Raw genomic sequence first — 14,832 nt, forward strand, 5'->3', positions numbered from 1 at the left:
AAAAATGTATTGAGCTAAATTTTAAAGATCTCACTCATCTCAGTGCTCTAATGTCCAGTGATAAAACTAAAAACATACTCAAGTTACATTTGAAGTACAGATCCAGAAATATTTAAACTATAACCCTATAAATGAAACAGAAAAACAGCTTTTATGAGCACTGTCCAAACAGTGTTCATTCCATTTTACATGCCCATTAGAAAGTTAGATCTGTACTGTAAATAGCCTATTCAGTACCTTTAAAATTAGATTTTTTTTAATTTAATTTAATTTTTTTATTTTTTTTTGTGAGTATAAGTCTGTCTGTTTTCTCTCTTTGTACCTGGCTCTGAACACTGAAGGGAAGGAAGGGATGTCAAGCGGGGAGAGGAAGAACTTAACAGTCTCTTTATTTATATGAAAAAGAGCTTCCCGTTTGCTTAGAAAGCATCTAGTCAGGACTCTTAAGCGGGGCCTGCTGAATGTCAAGCACTTCCTCTCCAGACATGTGCTGCCCCGCTGTCAGGGCCCTCACCTGTCCCGCCAAGCAAACGTTTCTAACACAAGTCTCCTTACACAACCCATTTTCAGTGCAGCTAGCAAAACTATTACCAGCAAATACTGTGCGGGTCCTGATTCCATGTTGCACTATCAGCTGTTAGCTTATAAGAAGAAAAGAAGACGAAAGACACTTTATTTTGTCATTGTATTCTTACAATGAATGTGTCTTCTGCGTTTAACCCATCCTAATGTATAGGAGCAGTGGGCAGCTGCAGTGTCCGCGGACCAACTCAAGTTCTCCTTTCCATTGCCTTGCTCAGGGGCACAGACAGGAGTATTAACCCTAACATGCATGTCTTTTTGATGGTGGGAGGAAACCGGAGCACCTGGAGGAAACTGACATAGACATGGGGAGAACATGCAAACTCCACACAGGAAGGACCTGGGATGACCTGGGGTTTGAACCCCAGGACCTTCTTTCTGTGAGGCAACAGTGCTAACCACTGGGCCACTGTGCTGCCCCAATTATACAATTATAAAATACAAACAGTCCTGTTTGTGTTTACAAAGGGATGTGCAGTGGCAATGCTCTTTAGAGTGAGGCAGGTTTGGTAGATTTTATACATTACCATGCATTTTTCTCTCAGATTGCCTTGGTAGGTTACTTACAAGCTCCGGCAAAGAAGGATAATGTCTTCAGAAGATGCACAGCAAGAACTGAATGTGCAGTTATATGAATAATAATGGTCAGTGATTATGAATTATGGCTATTTAATCTATTCATTTTGAGGGAGATTTGAAAATACCAAGGGTTGAAATTTTCTCAATATTCGCACATCAAGACTGATAAATAACTAGCTTGCACACAATCATTGCATCTGACCAGATTTCAGGTTTGATGATGATTTTCTTGAAAAACGTTCAGGTCATCATTGCAGTAAATCAGGATTTACATTGGCATAACACAAGCAGAGAGTAAGATGAAGATGCTTGCCAGTAGGGACCGAGTTGTAGCCCTTCACTTATTCCCACCTGTAATAGAGCAATGGTGACAGTTTGTGTGTAAACCTAATACAAAGCAATCCTGCATAATTTCTCGTGGTAAACTGTAAATTAGAGCGTCATGGTACAACATCTGTCTTTCAGCAACCAAGATTCCTATGTACCAAAAACAATTTGGCAACACCCATAGAGAATGACTGGGATATTAACACCATGTTGTATGGCCAGGATTCCCAGACCCAGTTTTACACATTTGTAAATCTGGTCCCCTCATGAGGGAAAGAAAAAAAAGGAGACACACTGATGACTACTACTAGATTCTCCCTCTGTGCCATTTTCTTCACTATCAGATGAGATCAATAATAAATTAAACTAGCTGAATCCAGTCAGAGGAGGCGTATAGCATTTTTGCTCTCAGAAGGCCTTCAACATAGTGATTTATTTTGTTAATCAATTCAAACCCTGGTGGCGCAGTCGTTAGCGCAGTCGCCTCACAGCAAGAAGGTCCTGGGTTCGAGCCCCGGGGTAGTCCAACCTTGGGGGTTGCTCCGGGTCGTCCTCTGTGTGGAGTTTGCATGTTCTTCCCGTGTCAGCATGGGTTTCCTCCGGGTGCTCCGGTTTCCTCCCACAGTCCAAATACATGTACAGTGCATCCGGAAAGTATTCACACCCCTTCACTTTCCCCACATTTTATGTTACAGCCTTATTCCAAAATGGATTAAATCCTTTTTTGTTCTCATCAATCTACACACAATACCCCATAATGACAAAGCGAAAAAGGTTTTGTAGAAATTTTTGTAAATTTATTAAAAATAAAAAACTGAAATATTGCATGTACATAAGTATTCCCACCCTTTACTCAGTACTTGGTTGAGGCACCCTTGGCAGCGATTACAGCCTCAAGTCTTCTTGGGTATGAAGCTATAAGCTTGGCACACCTATATTTGGGGTATTTCTCCCATTCTTCTCTGCAGATCCTCTCAAGCTCTGTAAGGTTAGATGGGGAGTGTCGCTGCACAGCTATTTTCAGATCTTTCCAGAGATGTTCAATGGGGTTCAAGTCTGGACTCTGGCTGGGCCACTAAAGGACATTCCCAGACTTGTCCCGAAGCCATTCCTTCGTTGTCTTGGCTGTGTTCTTAGGGTCGTTGTCGTGTTGAAAGGTAAACCTTCGCCCCAGTCTGAGGTCCTGAGCGCTCTGGAGCAGGTTTTCATCAAGGATCTCTCTGTACTTTGCTCCATTCATCTTTCCCTTGATCCTGACTAGTCTCCCAGTTCCTGCTGCTGAAAAACATCCCCACAGCATGATGCTGCCACCACCATGCTTCACTGTAGAGATGGTATTAGCAAGGTGATGAGAGGTGCCTGGTTTCCTCCAGACGTGACATTTGGCATTCAGGCCAAAGAGTTCAATCTTGGTTTCATCAGACCAGAGAATCTTGTTTCTCATGGTCTGAGAGTCCTTTAGGTGCCATCTGGCAAACTCCAAGCGGGCTGTCATGTGCCTTTTACTGAGCAAAGGCTTCCGTCTGGCCACTCTACCATAAAGGCCTGATTGGTGGAGTGCTGCAGAGATGGTTGTCCTTCTGGAAGGTTCTCCCATCTCCACAGAGGAACGCTGGAGCTCTGTCAGAGTGACCATCGGGTTCTTGGTCACCTCCCTGACCAAGGCCCTTCTCCCCCGATTGCTCAGTTTGGCTGGGCGGCCAGCTCTAGGGAGAGTCCTGGTGGATCCAAACTTCTTCCATTTATGAATGATAGAGACCACTGTGCCCTTCGGGACCTTCAAAGCTGTAGAATTTTTTTTGTACCCTTCCCCACATCTGTGCCTCGATACAATCCTGTCTCGGAGGTCCACCGACAATTCCTTTGACTTCATGGCTTGGTTTCTGCTCGGACATGCACTGTCAACAGTGGGACCTTATATAGACAGATGTGTGCTTTTCCAAATCATGTCCAATCAATTTAATTTACTACAGGTGGACTCCAATCAAGATGTAGAAACATCTCAAGGATGATCGGTGGAAACAGGATGAACCTGAGCTCAATTTTGAGTGTCATAGCAAAGGGTGTGAATACTTATGTACATGCAATATTTCAGTTTTTTATTTTTCATAAATTTGCAAAAATTTCTACAAAACCTTTTTCACTTTGTCATTATGGGGTATTGTGTGTAGATTGCTGAGAAAAAAAGGGATTTAATCCATTTTGGAATAAGGCTGTAACATAACGAAATGTGGGGCAAGTGAAGGGGCGTGAATACTTTCCGGATGCACTGTAGGTCAGGTGAATCGGCCGTACTAAATTGTCCCTAGGTGTAAGTGTGTGTGTGTGTGTGTGTGTGTGCGCGCGCGCGTGCGTGCGTGCGTGCGCGCGCACGCCCGTGCCCTGTGACGGCCTGGCGGCCTGTCCAGGGTGTCTCCCCACCTGCTGCCCAATGACTGCTAGGATAGGCTCCAGCATCCCCGTAACCCTGAGAGCAGGATAAGCAATTTGGATAATGGATGGATGGATGAATTCAAACCCACCGGTTCTAATATCTCAGCAGATAGATCGATCGATAGAGCAATATAGATAGATAGATCCTGCAAGAGGAAATACACAGTCTGTACGTCAATGTATAAGTTCATCTCTAATCATCCATATACAGATGTGGTTCTGTGATTGACAAAACATACACTGCCATACATACTGTTATGGTTCTGCTAATTGTGCCACACGTAATGTTGCTCCTTTGGGTATTTTTACTAATAAAATGCAGTAAACATTAAAAAGCAAATCAGTAAATTTGGATTTAAGTGCTTGAACATGTTAAAGCTGAGGTGTCGTTGGCCGACATCTTCAGGCATCTTATCACTGGAGCCGGCAGTTCATGCCACCCATTGAAGGGCACTAAAGTTAGAAACCTTTGTACTGCAAACAACCATATTTTGTGCATACCTGCATTAAACTCGACATATTAATGTGACTAGAAAATAAATAATAATACAACTGAATGTCTTTATGCTTGCTGAATAATCCAGGAAATCACAGAAAGGTGAATCAGTTCATCTGGACACAACGTTTATTGAGAGAAACGTCTCATCACTCATCTAATTGACCTTTTCAGTCTCAAGTGACTGCAGGGCTCCTCACCCTTATAAACACTACAGTGGCATAACGACCGAAATCGACCACCAGTTTCATATGCAAATTACCATGACCATTAACTAGAGTTATAATGGCCATGTGTAGTATTCACCGAGGGATGGTTGCGATCACAGCATTGTAAGATGGTGGCAGATGTACTCTCTGCAGTCAGTTGAGACTGAGATAATTAAGTGATGAAACGTTTCTCTCAATAACCTTGTGTCCAGATGAACTGATTCACCTTTCTGGGTATGCAACTGAATGCTTTGTTGTGGTTAATATAACGAGAACTTATTTTGAGTTTGTGGCACATGTACTACACTGGCATAACCAAAACATCATCTTGACTTTTGCTCATATTATTCATCACAGGTATGTTGTGTGTTGAGCGATGAAACGTATGTCAATAAATGTTGTATCCACATGAACTGATTCAACCTTCTTTGATAAGATTATTCAAAACAGATTTCCAATCTTCCAGCTAATGTAGTTGGCCTCGTCTCTCACATGTATTTCCTCTCTTTATTCCTTCTTAATGTAAGTGAAGTCAGTGGGTTGGGGTGGCCAAGAATTGAACCGTTATCTGCAATGCAGCTAAAGAGCCGAAGAAAAATAGTCTTGAGCGCAACCACTGCAGGTTTGTTATACATTCATTTTAATTTATTCAACAACACATCAAAAAAAAAGAAGAGAGAATAGGCATTTATCACCTATACGATGACTACAGTGTCTGTATCAATACAATAGAATATTATGCTGCTTGGAAACAATTATATTCACTTGGTATGAACACTTGAGTCAGACATAGAAAAGGCAGTGAGTATTAAAAGTTTTTAGAGGTGAAGACAGGCACAGTTGGGAGCAAAGTTAAGTTGTACTTGGATATCCAGTAGACAGAGGAATAAGTTGTAAACAGTCTTTTGCAAATTGTAAGCCGTCATTAAAAAGTAAAAGGCGTTTATAAAAGCTCTGTTGCTGTGCTGCCTAGATTAAATGAAATGCATAAAGGTGGCACTTGTTCAGCATGAGGAAGATCTGATTTGTAACACGTTGTCAAATGTCTGGTATACTATTCAACGAATGCCCATTTGCTTGAAAATTCTCCTTGTTTTTCAAATGCGAACCGGAAACGTCTCAGCTGGTCTCTGTCTGGTTTGCTGTGGGGAGATTTCCAGCATCCGCTAAGCAGTTTACTGTAACTTCAACAATAGTTTGCTAGCTACTGCATGGGCCGATTTCACGTAATCCCATATTTATCACCAGCATGCACGTCACATGTGTGTCTGCGCTCCGTTTGTGCAGACAAACAAGTATGTTAATTTTAGCTCAGATCGTCTCATGGCAGTTTGAGCGATGAGTAATCGAGTTCCTGGTAGTTTCCCCGTGTTTAGATAGCCGTGAGAAAATCGGATTTGTCCAGCAGAAGGTTAGAAATCGGATGTAAATGCGTTCTGTGTGACAGACGGTCTGACATCTACCATCTGTAAAGAAAATAAACACCGGCTGATGAGAAAAACAAGTGGCACTGGACTGAAACACTCGACTGACCTGTTTGCTTGGTTGACTGGTGGACCACTGAGGAACAGGGACAAAAACAACCTGCTGTCTTTCCTCTTAAGCTAGGTTTTTTTTAACATCTATCTATCCAAACAAGCACGCTGGAAAAGGAGATGGGGTACTGGTGGTATCTTAAAAAGAAATAAAAAAATTCTCGGGGCGTCCGGGTATGTAGCGGGCTATTCCGTTGCCTACCAACAAGGGGATTGCCAGTTCGAATCCCAGTTACCTCCGGCTTGGTCTGGCGTCCCTACAGACACAATTGGCCGTGTCTGCAGGTGGGAAGTAGGATGTGTCCTGGTCGCTGCACTAGCGCCTCCTCTGGTCGGTCAGGGCGCCTGTTCAGGGGGGAGGGGGAACTGGGGGGAATAGCGTGATCCTTCCACGCGCTACGTCCCCCTGGTGAAACTCCTCACTGTCAGGTGAAAAGAAGCGGCTGGCGACTCCACGTGTATCGGAGGAGGCATGTGGTAGTCTGCAGCCCTCCCCGGATCGGCAGAGGAGGTGGAACAGCGACCGGGACGGCTCGGAAGAGTGGGGTAATCGGCCGGATACAATTTCGGAGAAAAAATGAGGGGGGGGGACTAAAAATAAATAAATTCTCAGCTACACAGTAAGAAGATTCAGAAAAGGCCAAGAGCAGATCATCCACATCAGTTTTTCCTTTCACTCTATCAAAATGACCTAATTTGGGCATTAACAAGTATCTGTGGGTTTTTTTTCTTTCTTACTATTTGGCATTGGTTGTGTTTTAATGTGGCTATCTAAACATGGAGCAACAACACTTAGTAAACAAACACGTTTGTTCACATGGCAATCAATCGATCAAAACACCACAAAATGACAGATTCGAGTGTTTGAGTAAATCCCGCCAGTGATTCTGTAACACGACTGTGAACTCCTTTGCTGAGGTCAAGTAAATGTTTTCACTTGACAGTATCACGATGTCAGTTCAACATTAAAAATAATTTTAAAAAAAAGCATACTGTAACTCACCCAATCACCCATCAAAAAGAACCCATGACACTAAACAATTAAGTTTTTTAAGACAAATATATATTTTATAATATCACAATCTGTCCTGGGCCTATCTTCAATAGATGTTGATTTAAGTTCCAAAAATTAAAGACAGGAAATTGCATCATAAAAGTTTACATAAGAAACAGTCTGGATAGAAATTGGATAATTTTAGACTGACAATTGAGTCCTAGTTAGATAATAATAGCTCGTGTACATCCTGTTTTTGAAAAAGGATGTGTCTTGGATGTGTGACGTACCATGGCAATATGATAAAAAAAAGTGTTTTGAAATAGCAGAATTGTAAAAAAGAAAGTACCAACACACCGTTCCCTTTCTTTTCTCTAAACGTGGTCCCCCATGTTTCAGTCGCACCTCCGTAAGACGGCTCAGCTCTACAGCAACACAAGGGACTGAAAGCTACAGTCAGCTGATGGAGGCACAATTGGGCTGATTTGAGGTGGCTAGTTTGACACGTGTGCTGTCATAGGCACACAAATGTGTCCTCTGTTAACTAAGATCAACCAAACTGATAGGCGTGGACTCTTAAATGAAAGGTATTGGAGGTGTGCCTTCATGAAGATGGTAGGGGGGTTTAAGTCTTAACACACTTTTGTTTCTGGGAGTTTTTTCTGGCAGTTTCCTGGTATCTATGAAACAAATTTGTGTTTATAAAAAAAAAAAAACATCAACCTAAACCTATTCCTTTATTAGGGGCTTGTTAACCACTTTGAAACCTAAAGGCCATTTAAGGGCATGAACCACTGTTAGCAGTGCGAGGGTCTCGTTCCCTGATCCCATCCCAAACAGCAAAGAACAAGACATACGGATGGCTGCTCAGCGAGGCAATGCAGCGTACAACACACACACACACACACACACACACACACACACACACACACACACACACACACACACACACACACACACACACACAGGGGCCACAAGTATGAGGCTTTATCTTGGCTGTCACAGTTACGTCAAAGTAGAAAGATGCCATTGGCCTCACTGACAGTCTACAAACTTAGTTTCTAGTTGGTATTTAGTTTATGGTCCATTGTTAGCTAGCTGGGGCAGATCATGTAACGCTAGTCAAATAAAAAAATTAAAAAAAGATCAAGGCTTAGGCCAGACAGAAATCAGTATAACATAAAATATCAGCTCACAGTAGTATTTCCCTTTCTATCTACTTACACATGGGTTATTTGCTGTTGGCTCCGAAATTGATATTTTCCTGTTTGAGCAATGTCCTTCCTGCTATGTCGCTCACATAATCCCAGATGCCGATGAGCAAAACATATCAAAGCATTTGTACTGTTGGATCAACTTAGTCCTAAGACCTACATCTTTGAAAAGCCATGCATGGACTTGATGGCTGACAGACGGCCATTTATCAAGGAGATAAGTGACGTGTTGGTGCATCCTGTTTAACTTGGGAAGTCAACCTGGGATTTCTGACATCCTTCTGGGAATAAAGATACTGAATGCCACCTTGGAAACTTGTGACAACAGAGGCATACATGGTAAACAGTTAACAGCTCTGCATTTATCATCAGTTTTAAATGTCATTTCCAGCATTGTATCGTCTTAGATAAATAATTAGTTTATTTGCACTGTATGCATCTCAGTAATCTAGCTTGGGTTAAGAGTATAGTGACAGTGCTAGGCAAGTCGTTATAGAGTAATGTTATTTATCTTTAGAAAATATGGTGATAGGAAAGACGATAGTATTTCCTTTGACCAATGTTTTCTGCTTCTCTAACACAGGCTTCAAATGTTCAGGGACCTGGTATGCTAACATCTGTGTTTTCCATGTGTACATATTCCTGTTTGGTGTCTCTAAGATGGTCAACTGGAACATATTGCATTTGGAAATTAGATATTTTCATGGGGATATGCTGACCGCCCATCTTGAATGGAATGCAGCATATTTTACAAATGTGCCAAAAATGTGAATATCTCTAAAAGACAATTTTTTTCCAGGTTGCTAATTATTGCTTAAATGTAATGCGAACACATTTGATTTTCGATTCCTGTTCTACACACCTTAAAATATTTCAAAGCTGACCACTCCAGGACTGCCACTCTATACTACGGTTTTCAGAGGGCCAAGGCAAACAATATGCCTGTCTCATTCCAAATGTGAATGCATTTTAAGAAAAATGTTGTGAAGTCAGAAAAATAATGCGATTCAGATATATTTTCATTAGCTTGTTTATATAAACACTTTCTCTGCGTGCAGGACTCCTTTTACCCAACATTTTCATTTATTTGAAAATAGTTTCCTTCACTCATAATCACCTAATCTCCTTATTGACCTGTCCACTTATTCACCCCGAGTGGGAACCTTTCGTTGTTCTTGACAACTTCCATTCAAACTCAAAAATTTGCAAAAAAAAAAAAAAAAAAAGCTTTATAGAAACATTGCTTATGCCCTTGGTACGGTAGCAACTTAACTGTTACTGTCATGTCCACAGCTGAACTAAGGGAAAGAAGCACCCTTGCATTATGGGAGTAGTGTGAATTATGTGTAGTTATGCTAAGCAGAGGACGTGAAGGCACACTTCTCACATATTGGTTCACTTGTTCCACAAAGGGATGGCAAACCACATCTGATTACCTAACTGCTATGTATCTGTTTGAACTTTTCACCCATTCGGCATGACAGGCTGTGTTTTGCCCAACTTGAAAGAAAAACTTTTGGCCTCATTTATCAGTCTATCTTAATATTAGCAATTTTATAAGGCATTCAAAGGCTGTCCCAAACATATATTTGTTATGCAACATTTACGCCAAACAATTTTAAATACAGTATTTATTGGTACCATGCTGTTGCCCCTTCTTTACAACAAAGACATTTTGGTTACGGATATATAGAAATGTCCCCCTCAACATCACTTTGTTTTTTAAACATCCTAGATGGCAATGCTGTTACTAAGCAACAGCCAAAGAGCAGGACTGTGGTGCTAACATGGATGCCACTGAGATCTATGACATCCAGCTATTATCGATAGTTCTAGCAAGCAGATAGCTAGTTACTAAGATAAATTTATGTGGCCGAAAAACAGCTGTGAACTAAGACAATAAGTCTATCTGGAGCATCTCTAATTGGTTAAATCCCAGTCGAAGCTCCGTTTGATTTTTTTCTTTCTAAAAACACCACAGAACTGCCCTCCAATTTGTTGGAATGTTCTGGACAAGAATAAGGACACAGAAGTTGACTTGGCCTGAGCAAGCAGGCTGCCAGTTAGCTAACTGGTCAGCTATTTTTTTTTAGCCTCAGCCTAGATTAGTTTACCAGTGCAGCGACATTATCTTGCTAACTAGCAGCCCACTAATCCACGGTTATTAGCATCAGAAGCTGTTGGCATTGTTACTGTGCTGTACAGAGCGTGGTCGCAGTGCGGGGCTGTGGTTGTTGCTGCTGCTGTAGTTCTCCTTGGCTCCCATGGAGGTCATGTTTTCCAGAATTTGCAACTTGCCCTGTTCCTCTTTCATGAAAAGCTCCACCATCAGAATCTTCTCTTTGTGGATCTGGATACTGATGTCTTTCGGTATGTCAGGGATCAGCCAGTCCACAATGTCGCTCATCAACATCACAACATTCTTTTAGGGGGAAGGACAGGAAAGAAAGAAGTGGAGAATGATTGTGAGACAGGAGAAACATGCCACAGGTAGAGACAGTAAGGACTCAAATTGATAAATGATATTTCAAGTCAGTGTTGATGGATAATTTTATAGTCATCTGCGAGAAACAAAGCGCTTCATGAGTTTAAGTTGTGGTAGTCCATCAAGTCTTTTAAAACTGCATGTCAATTCAAGTTGTCAGAGAAATCAACATTATCCTGCCAGGAGAGCTGTTCTACATTGCCAACATGTACCAGTATGCATTGTGTGAGAGTTTCTCATAGGGGGAGAATAGAAAACAAACATCACAGCCAATCAGCCTTGTACTTCTTCCACCATCCACGAATCTCAATGGATAGTGGAAATTAGACAGTTTGCTATGTTGGAGTAAGGCGATACAGAGAACATCGGCGAGTATTGGGTATGTTATAGTGGCATAGTGATGCAAAATACAGCAAATAAGTCAGCAAAATTTTCCTATATCAGTATCAAAGAAGGCAGAGAGCTTTACAAAGTTGGAAGGTCGAAAGGAGAAAGTTCTTTAGTCAGAGCGGTGAGTGGAATCTCAGTAAAATTAGTCCAACTTGTTCATTAATGAATACTAAAGAGCACAACATCTCTTTGGGAAATTTTACACTTTTCACATAGCCTTTTAATGTTTTTATGCTTTTTCTCATATCATTTAATGGAACAGCATTTTAGGGTCTTTAAATGCATTGCAATTGTGTGAAAGCTGCACAATGTAGATACATAAAAATATTGGGCATTGTAACAATTATGTTGAGAAAAGTAATAGCATTGCTTGTCTGCAACTATACAAATGATCTGTGCAGTATAATCTACTACACAGCAACTCATCCTTACCTGAAAGACTATGACAAAGGCCAGTCTAACAGCCAGAACAGCCCAGAACTCCTTAGAGATCTCATAGGGAGTGGCTGACCAAGGGGGTTCCCTATAATCCTTGTACCTGTCGAGATAGGTAAGTTAGTTGGTTGATTGTAGAGTTGCTTGCATAATTCTTTACTAGTGAGATATCAATGCATAAACGTAAAATTATTACCCAAACCCTGAATTTTCAAGGTCTGGAATATGAGGTGGGTCTATCTGTAGAAAATACCATAACCTTAAATAGTATTAAACTTTACTGATACAGTCTCTCTGATACTGATGTGCTAAGAAAAGAGACTGAGAGTAAAACATTAAACACTAGATACATGAAAGCTAGCCCACAGCATTTATTTGTTTATTTATTTATTTTTACACTGGCATTTTACTTGGCCCCATCTGGCCTGTAAATTATCATGTGATTGATTTTCCCACCTGCAGATCTCAACCGGATAACCCAGGTACAGGGGGTCGATGGGCTCCTTGCCACTCTGGAAGTGGCTGACATTAAAATAGGAAAGGGTGTGGTTGACAAAACCATGCATGGTGCCATCAGGGCTGTACATGTATTGGTAGACTAGCCGAGGAATGAAGTCTGAGGTAAATGAGATGACAAAGGCCTGGGGTTTTGAAGGGAGGATTGGGGAAGCAGAGTAGTAGGAAGGAGGGAGGGAGAGAGATAACATATAGGGTGGGAGGGGGGTTAACAGAGGGAAGAAGGTGAAGGGAGGGAGAGAGGCAAAGAAAAAAATTGTGATACAGATTTGATTTTGTACAAAACACAATATAGTATGAGTCAAAGACAGGAAAGAAAGGGGTTGAACAACAAATGTATCACAGGGATTCCCCCAAATGCAATTCAATAATCCTCCCTAGGGCTTTTGTACACAGTGAAATGTTCACAGTAAACGGGTATATTTCTTGTCATCTTTGATGACAGGAGAGTTCTCTAGAAGCTAGAGTATTAGTCGTCCTCATAGAACCTGAAAGCTTACAGAGAGCAAAGCAGTTAAATAAGGCAAAGTGGGCATCTTCTTAGCTGGGGAAGATGAGGCCATGTTGGCATTCTCCCATTTCAAGCATCAGTCAAATGAAGTAGCGATAACGCACAAATTGTCATCAAAAATATAATAAAAACACAATCGCCCTATTCAGGGAATAAATTAAAACAAAATAAAGTCTAGTAAAATAATCCTCCTTTAGGTGTAAATCATAAAGAAGATCTTTGCCATCTCTTAGTCACTCTCCAGATTCCTGAGAGGAGCAAAAAGCATGCTGGGAGATTTATAGTCTACACTTGGATTGCAGGTTTGACCAAGTATGGTCAGACTGGGGCCTTTCAGGGGAAAGCACTCGCTAAGAATTTGGTTTTACAAGGAAGCCCAGCAAATTGGTGGGGATAAATTCACTGGTAATGTCTTTCAAGTGCAGGTATAAATTGACCGCAAATGAAGAACCTATTTAAGTGGTGCATTAGCCAGCTAGGTTTTCAGAGCTTTCAAGGAGCTCTCCTCATCATCAACACAAAGTGGGCCAAAGCAAGAATACAACATGGCAATAGGAATGGCTTGTGAGATTAGGCAGACTAGCCTTACTTGACCTAGCAGTGAGAACCAGGCTAGCCCTGTTTTGCCTTGCAATGTTAATATAAATAAGGCAAGTACTTTTTCACCCATGAATTGAAAGTCTGTGACTCTGATTTTAACAGGCCATTAATGTATGGGCCCAGTGTGAAAAATAAAATTGGGTAGTGGTTTTTGGGGTTTACTTGTGTACATGCATCAGCGTAATTACATGATTTACTCACATTAATGATGACAGCAACTTTTGCCACCCCTCTCAGTATGTTGTACCATATACCTGCAAACATGAGGGAATATAGGTATAGTAACAGCCATCTCTCAATGAATAGATAATTTAGTATTTTACTCCAGTCTGAATTCACTGAAGCATGTGTAAACCACCACACACACATATGCCATCTGGATTCCACACATTTGACCACTCATATATTCTGGGAGTTTAGGACCACCGCTTTAGTTTTGTAAGAGCTCATAAATTGAAAATCCCAGTGGCAATTTACACCGATCAGCCAAAACATTAAAACCACCTGCCTAATATTATGTAGGTCCCCATTTGTGTCACCAAAACAGCCCTGACCCATTGAGGCATGCACTCCACAAGAACCCTGAAGGTGTCTTCTGGTATCTGGCACCAAAACATTAGCAGCAGATCCTTTTAAGTCCTGCAAGTTCCGAGGTGTGGCCTCCATGGATCGGACTTGCTTTTCCAGCACATCCCACAGATGCTTGATCAGATTGCAATCTGGGGAATTTGGAGGCCAAAACAACATCTTGAACTCTTCGTGTTCCTCAAACCATTCCTGAACAATTTTTATCCTGCTGAAAGATGCCACTGCCATCTGGGAATAAATACTGTTACCATGAAGGGGTGTTCTTGGTCTGCAACAATGTTTAGGTAGGTGGTACGTGTCAAAGTAACCTACACATGATGCCAGGACCCAAGATTTCCCAGCAAAACATTGCCCAGAGCATCACACTTCCTCTGCCAGCTTGCCTTCTTCCCATAGTGCATCCTGGTGCCATCTCTTCCCCAGGTAAATGACACACGTTCCCGGCCGTCGACATGATATGAAAGAAAACGTGATTCATCAGACCAGACCATCTTCTTCCATTGCTCCATGGTTCAGTTCTGATGCTCACGTGCCCATTGTAGGTGCTTTCAGCAGTGGACAGGGATCATCATGGGCACTCTGACCAGTCTGCGTCTATGCACCCTCATACATAGCAAGCTGTGATGCACTGTGTTCTGACACCTGTCTTATCATAGCCAGCATGAACTTTTTCAGCAATTTGAACTACAATAGCTCTTCTGTAGGATGTAATAAGATAATCAATGTTATTCCCTTCGCCTATAAGTGGTTTTAATGTTTTGGCTGATATATATTTTGCTAAACTTAGCACTACAGAAACCTGGGACTATACTAGTATATATATATACTGGAATAGGATATGTACTCTTTATTTGCATCACTCACTGCATTCAATTAAGTGCCATGTCCATGCCTGCGTGGCGTAGTGCTTGACTGTAGAATATTATATTTTTGTATTC

The 14,832-nt window shown here is 41.4% G+C and overlaps 1 protein-coding gene across 1 annotated transcript in view; it reads right to left on the bottom strand.

Moving 5' to 3' along the window:
* Positions 1 to 9,292: 9,292 nt before the first annotated feature.
* LOC130113738 (anoctamin-1-like) overlaps positions 9,293 to 14,832 on the bottom strand; it is a 132,313-nt gene continuing 126,773 nt past the window's right edge. The window contains exons 24-27 of the mRNA XM_056281354.1: positions 13,508 to 13,560; positions 12,136 to 12,320; positions 11,677 to 11,782; positions 9,293 to 10,791 (exon numbers count right to left, since the gene is read on the bottom strand). Of these exons, the coding sequence (XP_056137329.1) occupies positions 10,540 to 10,791; positions 11,677 to 11,782; positions 12,136 to 12,320; positions 13,508 to 13,560 (596 nt within the window). The 3' untranslated portion in view covers positions 9,293 to 10,539. The remainder of the gene's footprint in view (positions 10,792 to 11,676; positions 11,783 to 12,135; positions 12,321 to 13,507; positions 13,561 to 14,832) is intronic.

Source organism: Lampris incognitus, chromosome 6 (genome assembly GCF_029633865.1).
Source record: "Lampris incognitus isolate fLamInc1 chromosome 6, fLamInc1.hap2, whole genome shotgun sequence".
Lineage (NCBI taxonomy): Eukaryota > Metazoa > Chordata > Actinopteri > Lampriformes > Lampridae > Lampris > Lampris incognitus.